A 16,112-nucleotide genomic window follows, 5' to 3' on the forward strand; every position below is an offset into this window, starting at 1 on the left:
ATTCCAAGCCTAATTCCTGACACTGACTTGCTTTGACTTCAAGCATATCACAAAGCCTTTCTATATCTCTCTCTCCATGTGTAAAATGAGGATAATATGCCTTGCAGGAGTAATGTGAGGCTTAGTTACTTAATGTTTGTGAAACAGTTTGAGGAAAAATGCTGTCTGAGTATTTTTGTTGTTCATTACACTATGCATTAGCTGAAGAATATGAAATATCTTGGGTGAAATCCTGGCCCCATGAAGGTAAATGACAAAATTCCTATTGGCTTTCGTGGGATGAGGATTTCACTCCATATGCTCATTACCAACCTGGTGTTTGCCGATCCAGGGAAGTGGTATAATCTTCTCTTACTCTTTTACTAGATCATGTTGTGACATTACGCCCCATAGTCTTCATAGAAATATTATTATGATATGAATATGGGATAACTAAGTTATGTTTTATGCAAGATAGGTCATGTGAGGTATCATTGGAAAGGTAATGATTTACTGAATGTAATTATACAATTTGTATGGATGTATCACTCCTGTATCTGAAGTTAGGAATATTGACTATGTAACAATTACAACTGTGTGTACTTGAGGAATGCCCACGAGACAGTATGCAATCAGCCTGAATGAGCCATGAGGAAGGCCAATAGGACTTTGAAGATACTAATCTCCCTCCTTCCCAAGAAGTTTCCTGGGATGCTGGGTTGAACCTGCAGGGTCATGTGATCATGTTACGTGGCACAAAATATCATCTTGAAATGCTGATACTTTTCCACGGGAAAGGGGTGGGGTTAAAACTGGGGAACAAAGGATTCTCATCATATGCAAATCCTATTTAAGGCTGGGGAGCGAGTTAATCTGGGCTCTTCTCCACTGCCTCCGCGCCCAAGAAGGAAGAGTGCTGAAAACACCTGAAGAAACAAATGAACTAAGATATGGGGAGGGGGCAGCAAGGGCTGAGCCTAGGCTAGACAAGTCAGCCTGTAAAAGGAATCCTTGGAGATTTATGCTGTAAACAGTGCAGTTTATCTTCAAGAAACTCTCTGTAACCTGCTTGAAACAACATTTAGGGTGAGAAATTATTTGTAGTCAGTAAAAAATGTTTTACCTTTTGTATTTGATAAACTTGTTTCTGTTTATTCTAAAACACAGTTTGTGCAATTCATAACTGGAGGGAGGGAGGGAGGGAAAGCTGTGCATATCTTCCTCCACATTGAGGGAGGGAGCGAATTTCATGAGCTTACACTGTATGCAGGGCCGTCCTTAGGCATACGCAGCATACACATACTATAAAATTTGGGGCACCAAATTGCCCCAAATTTCATAGTGCCCATGGCAGCTGCGTGCTGCATATGCGGCAGCCCCAGCAACCAGCCCTATCCCTTGGCCGGCCCCCCTTGCAACGAGGAGCGCTGTCCCTAGGGGTGTGTGGGGCCCTGGAAAATTCCTTCTGCCCTGCCTTTTACCCTTCCCTCCCGCCCCACCCCCATCCCACCTCTTCCCCCAGCGACCCTGCACTCTCCGGCAGTGGCTGGAAGCGGAGGGCACCCAAATGGCTAGGGACAGCCCTGACTGTATAGGTCTCTCTATATAGCACAAGACAATGTAATTTTGGGTTTACATTCCAGAGGATGTGTGCATCAGAGTGCTGGGCAATTCCCCCAGCTGAATCTTCCCACGCAGAGCCAGAGCCAGATTAACTTTCTGTGGGCCCCCCTGGGGAATGACTGAAAAGGGACCAGAGGCAAAAGCACAGTGGGGTGGGGGCTAGGGTTGGTCCCTGGAGCAAGGGAGGGGCAAGGGGCAAACTGCAAGTGCAGCAGGGCTGGGAGGGAGTAAACAGGATTCCCCCCTCCCCGCCCACATAGAGCGGGTACCTACCTTCTCCCTGATTCTAGCCTATTCTCTTTGTCTCTCTCTGCACTGAGCCGCCCCTCCTCCAGTGTGACAAATTGGGAATGTTCTTAATGTTTTCCCTGAATACTGTGTGGGTGCCTCAGTTTCCCCTATGCATTTGTCAAGTATCTAGGTGGTGGGATAAGGCTGTGTGATTGTTGCAGAGCCCTAGAGGGCAGGTGTGATGCTGTCTGCACAGAGAATGGCTGACACCCTGTCTCCTGGCAACTGTTGGCTTGGGCCCCTCCCCTGCAAGGTGCCAACTGAAGGTGTTGGAGAACAAAGAGATCAGGTGGCCTCCTGGCCCAGCGGGAAAGAGACAAAGGACAGAGGAGGGACTGGAGGGGATTGCAGTTTGGAGCTAGCTGGGGAAACGGAGGGAGGCCCAGCACTGGTGTCTGAGGTCCCTAACCAACAAGACAGACCTGACTGAGGGGTCCTGTTTTCCATACCTACAAGCTCTGCTTTGACTGTGTTCCTGTCGTCTAATAAACCTTCTGTTTTACTGGCTGGCTGAGAGTCACGGTGAATCACAGGAAGTAGGGGGTGCAGGACCCTGACTCCCCCACACTCCGTGACATCCAGCAGCAGCAGGACAGGTTCTCTTCCAGCCCTCTAGGGTGGGTGTTGGGAGTGGGAGGAGCAGAGGGTAATGTGGTTACTCTGATTACTCTAGTGCAGCCCCTGCTCTGATCACTCAGGGAACAGAAAACTGCTCATCCATTGACCAGTATATTTGCCCTCTACCAGATTCCTGTACCCCACTGGTCTGGGTCTGTCACACATACCACAGGCATCTTAAATTCTTCTATATTTTTTCTCCTCTTGAGTAGTATATATTTGTTTCTATAATCTTTTCTCTACCTTTCTGTGAGAGATCATGAAGCAAATAAGTAAATTCCATTATACTGTTAAAATAATGAAGTTTTAAAAAGTAGGTCATTGAGTAGGTCTCAGTAGAAAAGAATCATGCTTTCTCTGTCTTACAGTTTTTTGCATTATTCATTTTTGGGCCAGGTTGTGATGCTCTTACTCACTTTCTCCACAAGAAGTACCCTTCACTTCAAAGTGGTGTCTAATGTGCTGTTCATCACATGTAAAGGTATGACAATCTGGCCATTGGTGATCTTTTTAGTTCTCTGATACTTGATGTTTCATACCCTGCATACAACCATTTCTTCCTCTCTTTGCTAATGTTGGCTCTGTGTTATTACACCTAGTTTAGGTGTTACTGCTCACAGAACTCTTCAGCATACATGACCTGATCTTTCAAAGTCACATGGCACAGAAGTGCATGCAGCAGCAAATATCACACTAATATTGCAATCTGTCCCTGTCCTTGGCCCCCTCCTAAGGCTTCTGCTTTAGCAGCCAGTGTGAATCAGCTTGAATGTTAGCCTCACTTAGAATTCAGCGTCTTCCAGCAGACAAGCACATCTACAGCCACCTAGCAATTTGCCAGGAAGTGATCTCATCAACTCCAGCTCATCATCATTATCCAGATTAGTAATCTGTGAATGGAGACTGTTCAATTATAAGGATCTCAAGTTAGGATTTTAAAAATAATTGTAATTCCGGGAACTGAATGAACTATAAATAGATTATTATCATGCTTTATAATCCAAAAGAACAGGATCACTGAGGTAGATGGAGTGGCCTTGTCAGGGGTGACTTGTGCGCCCCCCACCCTTTTTTTTTTAATAGCAAGGGGGAGGAAAATGGAAAATGGGCTGATCGGGTGCTGTGGCATTATCCTGTAATTTGGGGCTCTGATACAAAGAAAAACTATACAATCTATTCAAATGGGGAGAAAGTATTTATAGTGGCAATTAAATACATTTCACAATAGGAACACTGTCTCTGCAGCAGTTTGCATATCCCACTCTATGGTATTTTCACTAAGAAATTACACATCCTGACCTTTCCCTTTCTCCTCTCTGTAGATCATCAATTCAGTGGTATTGCTGATCCTGCTGAGTGCCCTGACTAATCCCGACCAGTACCACTTACCAAGTGCTGAATTAGGGAGCGAATTTGAATTTATGGATGATGCTAGTAAGTATATATCATTTAATTATCAATGTTTCATTTCTGTTTCTGAAGCAGCAGTATTTTTAGGCAGTCTTGTAATGAGTATGTCTCTTAAATATTGCTTCATTACACTAGCCTAGCATTTTGACTTTTATGGCAAAAGGCATATCTATAGCACAAAACCACCACCATCCTGGAACTGATTGTTCACTTTTTCAGTAGTCTAATCCAATTGCCTGTTAACTGAATGGGTACAGAGACCAACTACCCCTTCACATCTAGCAGAGATCCCTCCAGAATAGTAGGGTGGCCCATTGGCAAGGGGTGTGGAAAATCCTGCACTACCATTGGCTGTGATGTAGCTACTCTGAGGTGAACAGAGGACTAGAGTCAATAGAGATGCAAATCAGCATGTTCATCAGCACTAAAAAAAAAAAAGCATAAATAAGGATATGAATGGTATTGGTTCTGAAATTATTATATTTATATTAATACATTTGCATGGCGCTACAGAAACAGGAGTCCTTGTCTTTTCTCAGAAACTTTCAGTATCTCTCTCATGGCACTAAATTAATTGATTCGTGGTAACACAGGGCTGCCTCTTTCTCCTACTAATGGCTATGGCAAAACTTCCACTGAATTCAGATCCTGTAGCGACTGGGGTATGTGTGGTCATGCCTAATGGTTAGAGTCAGAAGTTTGGGATCGCATTCTGGGTCAGGTGCCTCATCAAAGATTAGAGCTGGAGTCAGAGGCAGAGGTAGGGAATAGGAACAGGGATCTGGAGCAAGGCAGAAAAGCAGAACAGACAGGGGTCTGGGATAAGGAGGACAGAAACCAGGAACAGCCTCTGGAGTCAGGAAAGGTCCATAGTAGTAGCCAGCCAAGGAATCCTCTAGTTATTCAGACAACTTCCTGTGACTTTCTGGTTTAAGTAGAGCTTCTCAGGTAAGTGGTGGGGCTGGACATCTCTCCCAATCTGGAGCCTCGTGGGGGGGGGGCGCGGGGGGGCGTTTCCAAGCTAGAGCTTTGCTGGCCCCCTTCTCCAGCCATTCAAGTGAGCTGCTGAGTGGTGGCCATGGTCTGAGCACTGCCTGGGGAACTGTGGGCCTGGGTTTGAGGCCCATGATCCATCACATCACCACCTCCCCAGGACACCCTGTGGGCAGTAGTGGGCTAGGTTTTCCAGGATGGCTTTCATAAAAGGCGTTTACCAGGTCAGCAACATGGACATTCTCTGCCAGTTCCCAGGACTGTAGCCTTCCCAATTCACAAGATATCAGAGTCTATACCATCTGATTCTGGCATCAAGAATTTCATGGACAATATACTCATCATGGTCTTGAACATGTAACAGCAGGGTGGTGGTGGTGGTGGGTGGGAGCAGTAAGGGAATGGGTCCTGAATGCAGGACTTCAGAAGTGATATATCAACAACTGGGTGTATGTAGAGAGAATGGGGTGAGTAGAGTTCAAAAGTGATTAGGCTAATTTGCCAGCAAACTCAGTAGAAGACAAAGCACTGATAGTCCAATTCATGAGATGGCTTGGTCACATGTAAGTTTTTTGTTGAGAGCCATACCTTCTGGCCTACTGAAAGGGCAGGCCCCTCCTGTTGTCGATAGTCTGCATATGGTTTATAGCTCTTCTTGGCATCCTCCAAGTAAACTTTTAGGTCATCTTGGGTTTAATGCATCTGTTGTATCCAGTCCAGGGCTGGTGGGTTGTGGGAAGTGGTGGGTACCTCTGGGGAAAACCAAGGTGGAACTCATAGTTCAAGAGAAAAGGGCTTTGCCCTGTAGAGGCATGTTATGCGTTATGGTATGCAACTGTACCTGATACAGAAGCAAGAATCAATTGTTCTGGTGGAAGTTTAAGTAGCATCAAAGATAGCACTCCAGGATCTTTTTGGTTCTCTCCCCTTGACATATTGTCTGAGGGTGATAGGTGGAGGAGAGGCAGAAGCAGATGCCTAACATCCAGAAAGCTTCTTTCCAAGAGCAGGAGATAAATTGTGCACCATGGTCAGAAAATATTTACTCTGGAAGGTCATAGTGGTGGACAACTTTGTCCACCCAGTGCCAGGGAATTTCTTAAGACGATGGTAGTCCTGTACAGCAGAAGATGTGTGCCATCTTTGTGAGGTGGTCCATTACTGTCACAATGGTTGTGAACCCATTGGACTTGGGTAGTTCTTCTACAAAATCTAAGGTGATGACTGTCCAAGGGCCAGATGGAGTCTGAAGGGAATGCAGGAGTCCAAGGGATTTATTGTGCGACGCCTTGGAACAGGCACATACATTGCAAGAGGCCACGTAGGTCTGAACTGTAGCCTGCACACGAGGTCACCAGAAGACACGAGAGACGAGTGACTGAGTTTTAAAGGAGTCAAAATGTCCTGCCAGGGAGAGGTGGGGGTGGGTCATGGCATACTTGTAGGGTTGTAGTCCTTGGAGGCGCAGGGAGGAACATATATATGCCTTTTATGTAAATTACCTCATCTTGGACATTGGGGTTCCCTATTATGGCTTCCTGTTTGACTAGAGGGATCCTGTGTTCTGAGGCTGATTGTATAATGGTGGCCAGATATTGGCAGGGAGCCCACTCAGAAAGTTTTGAGGCTTGAGGATACAAAGGTTTTCAATTGTTAGGTTTAGATTCCTACTGGCCAATGTAATATTTATCCTTCCCGGACAAAGCATTAGCTTTGCTATTTTTGGTTCCTGGATGACAGGCGATTGTGAAACCAAAGAGCAAAAAGAATAAGGCCCATTGAAGTTGTTGCTGGTTAAGGGCCTTGGCCGTACACAGATATTCAAGGTTCTTATTGGTGTACACCTGGACAGGATACTGGGATCCTTCTAGACAGTGACAACAAGGTGGTCTTCATTTGTTCTTCAAGTGTGTGTTTCCTGGAAGAGAAGGCACACAAATGTAGCAGTTGTTGAGCCCCATGCCTGGGGATGGAACTTTGATTGCCAAGTTGGAAGTCTCCACTTCAGTGATAAAGATGTGTGAGGTGTTGGGGTGGACCAATATGGGAATGGTGGAAAATGTGAGTTTTAATTGCTTGAAGGCCTGCTGTGCCTTGGGAAAGCAGAGGAACTTGGTGGTTTTGTGGAGCAGGCAGCAAAAGGGGCAATCTGCTCCAAGAACTTTGGGATGAACCACCAATAGAAGTTTGTGAACATCAGAAAACTCAGTTCACAAACATTCTGTGATGCCACCTACTCAAAGACTGCCTTTACCTTGCATAGGTCCATTTTGATATCAGCAGGAGACAGGATGAACCCAAGGAATTCTATGGAGGACTAATCAAAGGCACATTTTTCTAGCTTAGCATAGAGGTCTTGTTGGCATAGCTGCTTCAGGATGGAATGGATGTGCATGTTTTGTTTGGCACTGTCTGAAAAAATAAGTCCATCATCCAGTTATGCTACCATGTATTGGTCCAGAATGTCCCAGAATACCTCATTAACAAAATACTGGAATATTGTGGGTACGTTCCTCAAACCAAATGACATCATGAGATATTTGAAGTGACCATAATATGTCTGAAAGGCAGTCTTCCATTTGTCTCCAGCTCTAACATGTACTAAGTTGTATGCCCTCTGGAGGTCTAGTTTTGTGGATACCCAGATGGCGCTCATGTGGTCCATTGTCTCAGAGATTAGTGATAATGGGTCTCTGTTTCTGTTAGTGCCCTGATATAGGGTCCGATAGTCCACATGTAGTCAGAGGCTTCCATTCTTTATAACAAGGAAGATTGGCACCTCCACAGGCAAAGGGAATTTATGAAAAAGTCCTGGGCTAGATTCTCCTGAAAGTAGGTGCACAGCTCGGCTGCTTCAGGCTCTGACATGGTGTATATCCACTCAAATGGAGTGTTGACCGCTGGTTATAGCTCGATTGGGCAATCATAGTCCCTGTGCGGGGACAAGGTATTTGTGTTCTTTTTAGTCACTGTATTTTGATGGAAGTTAAAAACCAGAATGAGCAGGCAGCTCTGCTGGGCTAGCTACCCTGGGGGCAAGCAGTGCTGGGGGCAGAATTCTGAGATAAATTCAATTTTTAGTTTGCACCAGCCGATAAGGGGGTTGTGGCAGGCCAACCACAGGATACCCAGGATCAGAGGGAAGCGCAGGGAATGTCTGGCACTGAACTGTAGGGTCATTTCATGCCCTTGGATAGTAACTTTGAGAGGAACAGTTTCTGTGGCCACTGACATTGAAAATAAAAGCAGTTCGTTGATACTCTCTACCAGGTCTGGAATGGCCTTGGGCCACAGAGGAATCTGTAGTGCCCAGGCTGCCTCTGCGTTGTTAAAGTTGTCTGCTGCAGGAGAGTTGGTAATGGTCAGCTGCAGATGGAGTGGTTGTCGAGGCTCCAGGATTCATAAGTTGACTGGTACTTGTACGTGCAGTGCCAGTCGACGGGAGCCAGCGTGTGCTCCCATGGGGACCTCAGTTCGGGTTTCAGGGGGATACTCTGTCAGGATGCCTAGGCTAGCCCCCTTCACCAGCCCTGGGCTGTTTCCTGGGTTCCTTGTGAGGCAACTGGAGATAGCATGGCTCAGCTCCCCATAGTAGTAACACATATTAAAGCTTTGCCAGCACGCTCTCTCTTCAGGGGCGAGTTGCTGGTGGGTCAGGTCGGTCTGCATTGGCTCAGCTGGTGAAGCAGAATCCAACAGCAGGAGGTACAGTTGTGACACCCCTCTCTTTTCTTCCTGTCGTTCATGTAGGTGATTTTCAGTATGGATAACAAGATCTGTGAAGATGTCCAGACCCACTAGGGTCCCAACTAGGGCAAGTTCATTCTTAACCTTGTCCTGCAAGCTCCATCAAAACTAACATAACTAGATCCCTTCATTCCATTCCATGTCCAATCTGAGCTTCTGGCAGTGAGCTATGTAGCAGGTGTCTATGCCCTACCCCTGTGGAGTTTCCACAGGGTGGCTTCAGTGGGGGGGGTGTGGTTGGGTTCGTTGAAGACTGTGGATATTGCCCCCTGGAAGGCATCCTAGTTAGATAGAACTGGACTGTTGGCCTCCAACAGGAGAGAGGCCCAGTTCAACACCTCCCCTGTCAGCAGGCTGACTACCAAGCCTAACTTGGTATGGCCAGGAACATACGTTTGTGGTTGAAGCAAGAACAAGAACTGGCATGGTTTCACGAAGCCTCAAAATTTGAAGTGGCTCCCATCAGAACACTGACAGAGGCATAGCAGGTCCCATCTTGGGTGACAGCACAGTCAGACGGGCTCACAGCATTTTCCATGTGATGTTGATGGTCTTGCTCCCACAATGCCTGATCCTCAATGGCCAGCTGCACGTTCTGCACCTGCAGTGCTCCATTATCTGCCTGTACATGCAGGGTATGGCAAATTCCACTGGGTCCAGCCTCTGGTGGGCTGACTCAGAAGTTGATAGTGGTCTGAGGAAGCTGTAGGGACTGGATGTGAGTGGTCATGCCTAATGGCTAGAGTCAGGCATCTGGGGCCAGAGCTGGGTGCCAAGCCAACGATCAGAGCTAGAGACAGAGTTAGATGCCAAGCCAGGGGTTGGGTAGAGCCCAGAAACAGGGACCTGAAGTGTGGCAGGAAAGCAGGAACCAGGAATAGACAGGAGTCTGGGATAAGGACGACAGGAACCAGGCAGAAAGGCAGGACTCGGAGTTTGGCAAGTAGGCAGGGTCTGTAGTAGCAACCAGCCAAGGATTCCTCTAGTTGCTCAGACAACTTCACCTGTGACTCTTTCTGTTTTAAGTAGAGCTTCCCAGCTAATCGATGGGACTGGACATTTCACTCTATCAGGAACTTTATGGGTGGGGCCCTTTGTGTGCTAGAGCATTTGTCTGAGTACTGCTTGGCAACCCACAGACCCAGGTTTGAGGCCCATGATCCCTCACAGATCCAGATTAATTTATTTTACCAAAACCTTCTATTGTCTTACAGGATGTAACGAGGTCACTCACCTCTTGCAAGCATCCTTTTGGCCAAGTGCATGTACCTGCACACTTTCCTTCTGTGGTGTGTCTTCGATGGCTCAGCCCTCCCACCAAGTCACACACTGTATGATGAAAGCAAAGCAAAACCCCATCCTGTGTACAGGTCCAACAAAGGTGTCTCTCAGTGTCCTCTCTAACATCTCCTATAAGTTGTCCCTGCTCCAGGATAGAGCAGTGCCCCAGGGCTCGCTCCCTGGTGACAAAGTCTTCACTCTCTTAGGGCCTTTCTGGCCTCAGCTCTCCAGTTGGGCCGCTGTAGTTCAGTTCCCCTTCTGGAGTGCCTCAATGTCCAGGCCACTTCCCCCAGTGACTGAAGGGGATTGTGGCAGGATCTGGGCCTGTCCACTACTCCAGCCCAGGGACCTTGTAGATAGCAACTGTTCACTGTGTCCCTTTATCTAAGTTGCACTGCTGCTCTAATTCCCCGGGCCACTTCCCTGCGGCCCTGTGCCATCTTCACCCTTACCTCAGGGCCTTGTCCTGATGGAGTCCCCACAACCAGCTCAGGGATTCTTCTTGCTCTCCCTGGTTTCTGGCAGCAGTACCTCGTTGGAGGGCCTGCAGCTCGTCAGCCAGCCAGACACTATCCATGATCCGTCAGCTCTAGCAAGGAACAGGAACTTACTCTGGCCCTGCGGTTCTTCTTATAGTGACCTTCTGGGCTCTGATTGGCTGTATCCCACACAAGCACTCTAGGCAGCTTGGAGGACCCTCTCTACTGCCCTTTTCTGAGGCGGGGGTGGCAGGGTGACCAGGCCTCTAGCAGGGGGCCTCAGAGGATCTGATATACCCTGTCACATGGGGAAAAAACACTTGTTTTCCTCCACTAATATTTGTGAGATTTTAAAAATTATTTTTAAATAGTTGATAGGAAATCATCTTATCTTAAGTGATAGTTTTAAAACTAAGATCTATGTATCCATATTTCTGTAGCTACTTTCCTGCTGATTCATAAAACGATATTCTGGATCTGAGTGATTGACTATTACACAAAACACTTCACTGCAATAAGGAGGAAGCTATTTTCATACACTAAGCAGATGGGACAAGGTGTATATATTGTAACACAAGTGCTTATTGTAAAAGGCCTAGGCCCTTGCATTGCTCTGGTTGAATTCCACAGGAATTTTCCCATTGACTTCAGTGTCTCAGAATGTGAAAATTAGAGAGAGCTTTCATCAGAGCCTCTATTTTGTCACTTCAAATTACATATTAAAATGTTTATTTTCACACATTCTTAAAGGTTCATATGCCAAAAGTAAACTATTAGGGGCTTACTACTTTTTTAATGCGTTTTGATTGGGAAAAAATCTTGTCTATAAATCTTTGTATATGATTGGGTTTAAGATAGTAAGGGCTATAACAGTTTCAAATGGAACCTAGTTGAAATTGACATATTAAAACTGACTATCTTGTCCTAATTCTTTGAGATTAACCTTGCAATGATTGCTATCAGTGTGTGGTTTATATAGCTGACATTAGAGGTCCGCCAGTGCTGGAGGCTTTAAAATAGTAATTCTGTTTTGTAATACCGGAGCTGACAGACCAACTACATTTGGGATTTGCATCTAGATTTGAAAATCCTCTTTTCTCTGTGGCCTTCAGAGATGAATTCTAAAAGAGTAAAAGGATGGTTTGTAGGCTGAGTAACCTCACATCCATTTGAGAATAAATGAATGTGAAATGCTTCCTAATTACGAATGGTCCTTTCAGTCTGTTCTTTTGCTTGCTTGGTTTGCATGCTTTATGAAGTACAGTTGGATAAGTTAATTCATTTGCTATTCAAATTACTTTCAATCTCTGTTCAGAGAGAGGGTTTTTTAAATTTATGACTAAGATTGTTTAAACCTTAATATTTTTTGTTTGAGATAAAGTACCCAGGCAAATATGCACATTAATATTCGCATCCCACCTTGCCCTTTTTTACTGGTCTTGTTCAAAAGAAATGTTTCATATATTTGTTGCGTGTTTCATATGCAAAACATGTACCATACATAATATGTTTGAAAACTACAAAATCCATCAATTGTTTTTTAGGGCCTTGCGTGACGTTGTGTTTCAACCAACTTGTTTTGTGAGTAAAGTTTTGCATTCCAAAATCATTGCCTACTTGTTTGTTTGTTTTTGTTTTTTGCTGGCAGTGAATTCTAGGTAGAAGTATGATAGACTTCTCATTATTAGTATTTGAGACCACATTCTATTGTCAGCACAAAATTGCAGGCACAAGTTGTGGGTGCAGAATTGTTGTTCCACACCTCCCAGAACAGGCCACATCACTGAAAATCAAGCTTTCAAGTTACAGGTAGATACAGATCTGTCCACGATTAGTCATGATGAGGGAAATCCTGGCTCCATTGAAGTCAGAGAGGGTTTTGTCATTGACTTCAGTGGGGCTAGGTTTGTATCTTTTTGTATTTGTAGCTGGGCGTAAGTGTGGCTTATGAAGCACTTTCAGACTTGCATTTACAGTAGTTGAGAAAATTCCTATTGCACTCAGGACACAGTTTCTTCAGATGTTCTAACTTTGTAAACATCAGTATGACATAGTTGCTCCCAATGAATTGAGGAAACATTTATAAACTGGGGGATTGTGAAGGACTATTCCATGCTGAAAGGTCTGAAGTGAATGGGGGGAAGTGGGGGTCACATGGCCAATTGAGGGTGATGTTTCTCCTTTCTATTTTGGAGACAGGAAAAGGACGTGATAGGAAAGGAACGTAATTTGGCAATCTGTAACTCTCTCACACACATTCCTGAGCTAAAGGTGACTGAGGGAAAACTCAAGGTCTCCTATTTGCACTTGAGATTGGCACTACTGAGTTCAGTAGACTTAGCCCTCAAGAGAAACACCCCTATTTCTAGGGACCTTGTGAACAGATAAGAATTTTCAAACTGTATCAGGGAGTGCTGGAGATGTGAGTACTGCCCTGTGTACTTGTTTGGGTTTTTAAAGTCTGATATTCTGCATAAAGGGAATGGAAATACCTGTAAATAAACCTGAAAGTCCAGAGGCTTTTATTGGCTTAACTTGAGACTCCTGCTCAGTTTGCCTATCACCGTAGACCATGACCCTGACATGTTAATAGCGCAACAGTTATGTTGCTTCTCCTGTCTTGTTATTAGTATTGTCTGTTATAAAAACTGTTATTTATTTATGTATTTTTTACTTATACAATGCCATGTATGTACATGATACTTTACGAAGCAAATGGGGATGGAGGGTGAAATCCAGGCTCAGTGGAAGTAAATGGGAATTTCCCATTGATTTCAGCGGGGTCATGACTTCACCTGTGTCTCTGCCCCAAAATGCTTACGTGTCTAAGTTAAGATGAGAACAACAGAAAACTATTTAAATGGCTTCAAAATAGAAATATTAGCTGGAGTAAATAACCAGACTTGGTTTAAAGAAAAAACAACATCCCTATCCTTCACGTTCTCTCAACATTTTTTCTTCCTTCTTTCACTGATGCTCTGTGCATAATCTTGGGCAGCTTCCAAGCAGTGGATCTGTGATGATAAGGGAGCAGCAGTGCAGAAAATGCACACAGTTCAGAACTTGGAGGAAAGGGGTACTGCTTTTGATTGCTGGAGTTACCCTTAGCTGTGAGCCAGGGATGAGATATAGGATTCCAGCAGGTGATGAGACAGTGGATTAGAGTTCTCAGTGGCTGTGTTGGATGCAAGCTCAAGGACTTGAGATTTTCCGTGTTAGCTGCCATCATCTGTTTACTTCTCCCTCTTCCCTGCACTTGTACCACTATCTGCCACTCTCAGGCTTATTTGCCTATCTTCAGGGTAAGCAATCCTGTGATTGAGATAGGTAGTAAGACCAAGAGAGCGAGAGGGATTACTGAATTCAGGACCCTGAAGGAAGCTCCAGTCTCAGGGGCAGCCCTGCTCTGCACCTGGATTGCAAGCCTGTGCTTCCTGCAGGTGCTGTTCTTCCATTGTCTTTCCAATTTCCACTCCTTGTCTCGTTCCCAGGATTGATCATGTTGCAGGCTCTCTGGATGAATTAGGCTGAATATGTGCATTGTTGCTGTGTGTCATGACACAACTCCTGGCAGGAATCTGCCAGCAGTCCTGGATAACATCAGTGTGTCTTCTCCCTAAAGCAGGAAGTAAAGACAATCAGAAAAATAAGATCTAATTTCAAAAATTAAGGAGATTTCTTTTAAATACACTGATTGGGTCTCCTGCTGCTTGTATAAAAAAGGACTCCAAAAATCTGCTTTAGGTTGTCAATAATAAATACGACACAGAAACAGTACCAGTACATCTCAGCTGATAATCACTAACACAATAGAATGTATTGCATGGTTAGTTACTATGAAAGAGCACTCAAGCACTTGTTAATATGCTAACTATCTAGTTTTAATTCTAATTAATTTAAGCTGACAGAACTCAAAAGAGCTGATGAGCATTTGAATAAAAAAGAGCCTGCATGAGCCAACTAGGGCTTGACCTAGCGAGAGAGAGAGAGAGAGAGAGTGCGCAAGCACATCAGATCAAAGCAGAAGTGTCACATTTTATAACAGTTTCTGGGGCTCTGGCATTGAAATGACACTAATGTCACTAGTACAACAAGTCCTATCACAGTCCTATCACAGTGCTATGTTGGTCATCAATTAAAACTAAAAACAATTTCTGCTCAAAACAATGAATGAGTGATTGGTCTTTGTGATGGAGTCTGCAGGCCCCACAGTGAACCAGGGCTGGGACTAGAGCAATACTGGGCCAGGGTGACCCCACCCCTCACCAGGTTCAGGGCATGCTCCCAGTGGACAGACAGTTTAAAAGGACCCTGGTTGGCCCAGGAAGGGGAAGGAGCTATTTGCTGCACTAGGAAGCAAGGCTGATGCTGAGAGTTATGTCAGCATTGGCAACAGCTTTGTGAAGGTTGCTCTCGGATTTGGATTCTCCACTCTTTGGGAGCTAAAAGCACTAAAAGAGATTAATTGATTGAATACGATCCTGAAAAACTAAGGATTGTCCTCCTAAGCCAGCGACCGCCCTGCCCCAAACTGAGAAGCTCCGAACTGGTAGGAAGTGACCCAGGGGAAAACATAATTTGGGGTAGCTCAATAACTGGGCCAGATGTTTTGATAAACCCTTAGGGCCTTGGGTCAGGACCTAATAGAATGGGTAGGCTTGGGTCCATCTCTGGAGGAGCAATCTGAGCATACGGGGTGTGGGGTTAAGGCTGCAGCCAGGGCACCCTCTGGGACAACAAAACTGGCAGAAACTGTACGACCACGCCCTGACCTCTGGTCATTGGACCTTCCTGCTACAGTCTTGAAAATAGATAAAGTGAATTGGCAGGGGATGGGTAAGAGCTTGTCCTGGGAATGGGCACTGCTGGATGCAGATTGAATAGTTACAGTAATGAAAGCCTGCGACTGATCCGATTCTTCTTTGATCAGGACAGGTGAGGAGCACTATCACCAAGTCTAAACCAATCCCTTTCCTTAGTTAGTGTATTCATACCAAGCTCAAAGTCGTTTTTAGTTTAAAGTCATGTATTCACTGTCATGATACTGAATAGTTAGTGTAGACGAGCAAAGGTAACAGCAAAAGGAGGAATGCAAGGTTGTGGTCCCTACTTAACATAGGCCGTGTTTTGCTGGGTGCTTTTTTCTTCTTGAGTTAATCAGCATCTCTATAAATAAAATATACCCAATGAGTGAGTCAAGATCTCTAGGTATTGGGTTCTCTGCATGTCATATTCCCTCTCCTTTCTTTCCAACCTTTGCTAGTGCCTCAGAAAAATGGATGCGATATCCACATATTCCCCATCTTACATTTAAACTCTCTGTATTAAAGGTGGGCAAGTGAAAAAGTGAATCAGAAGGTATGGGACTAGGGAAGCAAAAGACAGATATCCTTCTTGAAACTCTCAACTGTCAAGTTTCTAAGAATTCTACTGGTGCCACCTTTTCTATTGTGCGTGCACACACAAAAACACACAGATCTTTTCAGTAGTTTCTTCCCAAACTTCTCCTATTCATAAAAGCTATATCAGATACATATACATCGTAGTTTGTGTGGTGGTTTTGTTCTGAATGAGGGTTTTTAAGTTATTTCAGCTATAAGATGCCTTTGGCTGTTTTGCTTGGTTTTATAAAGTGCTTTTTCTTTTCTTTAAGTTGCCAGTGACCTTTGAGCATTGGTGTATTCAGTATGA

The 16,112-nt window shown here is 44.9% G+C and overlaps 1 protein-coding gene across 1 annotated transcript in view; it reads left to right on the forward strand.

Annotated features, from left to right (window-relative positions):
- Positions 1 to 16,112, forward strand: part of LAPTM4B (lysosomal protein transmembrane 4 beta) — a 126,530-nt gene that overhangs the window by 33,319 nt on the left and 77,099 nt on the right. The window contains exon 2 of the mRNA XM_050941368.1: positions 3,834 to 3,945. Within this exon, the coding sequence (XP_050797325.1) occupies positions 3,834 to 3,945 (112 nt within the window). The remainder of the gene's footprint in view (positions 1 to 3,833; positions 3,946 to 16,112) is intronic.

Source organism: Gopherus flavomarginatus, chromosome 2, assembly GCF_025201925.1.
Source record: "Gopherus flavomarginatus isolate rGopFla2 chromosome 2, rGopFla2.mat.asm, whole genome shotgun sequence".
NCBI lineage: Eukaryota > Metazoa > Chordata > Testudines > Testudinidae > Gopherus > Gopherus flavomarginatus.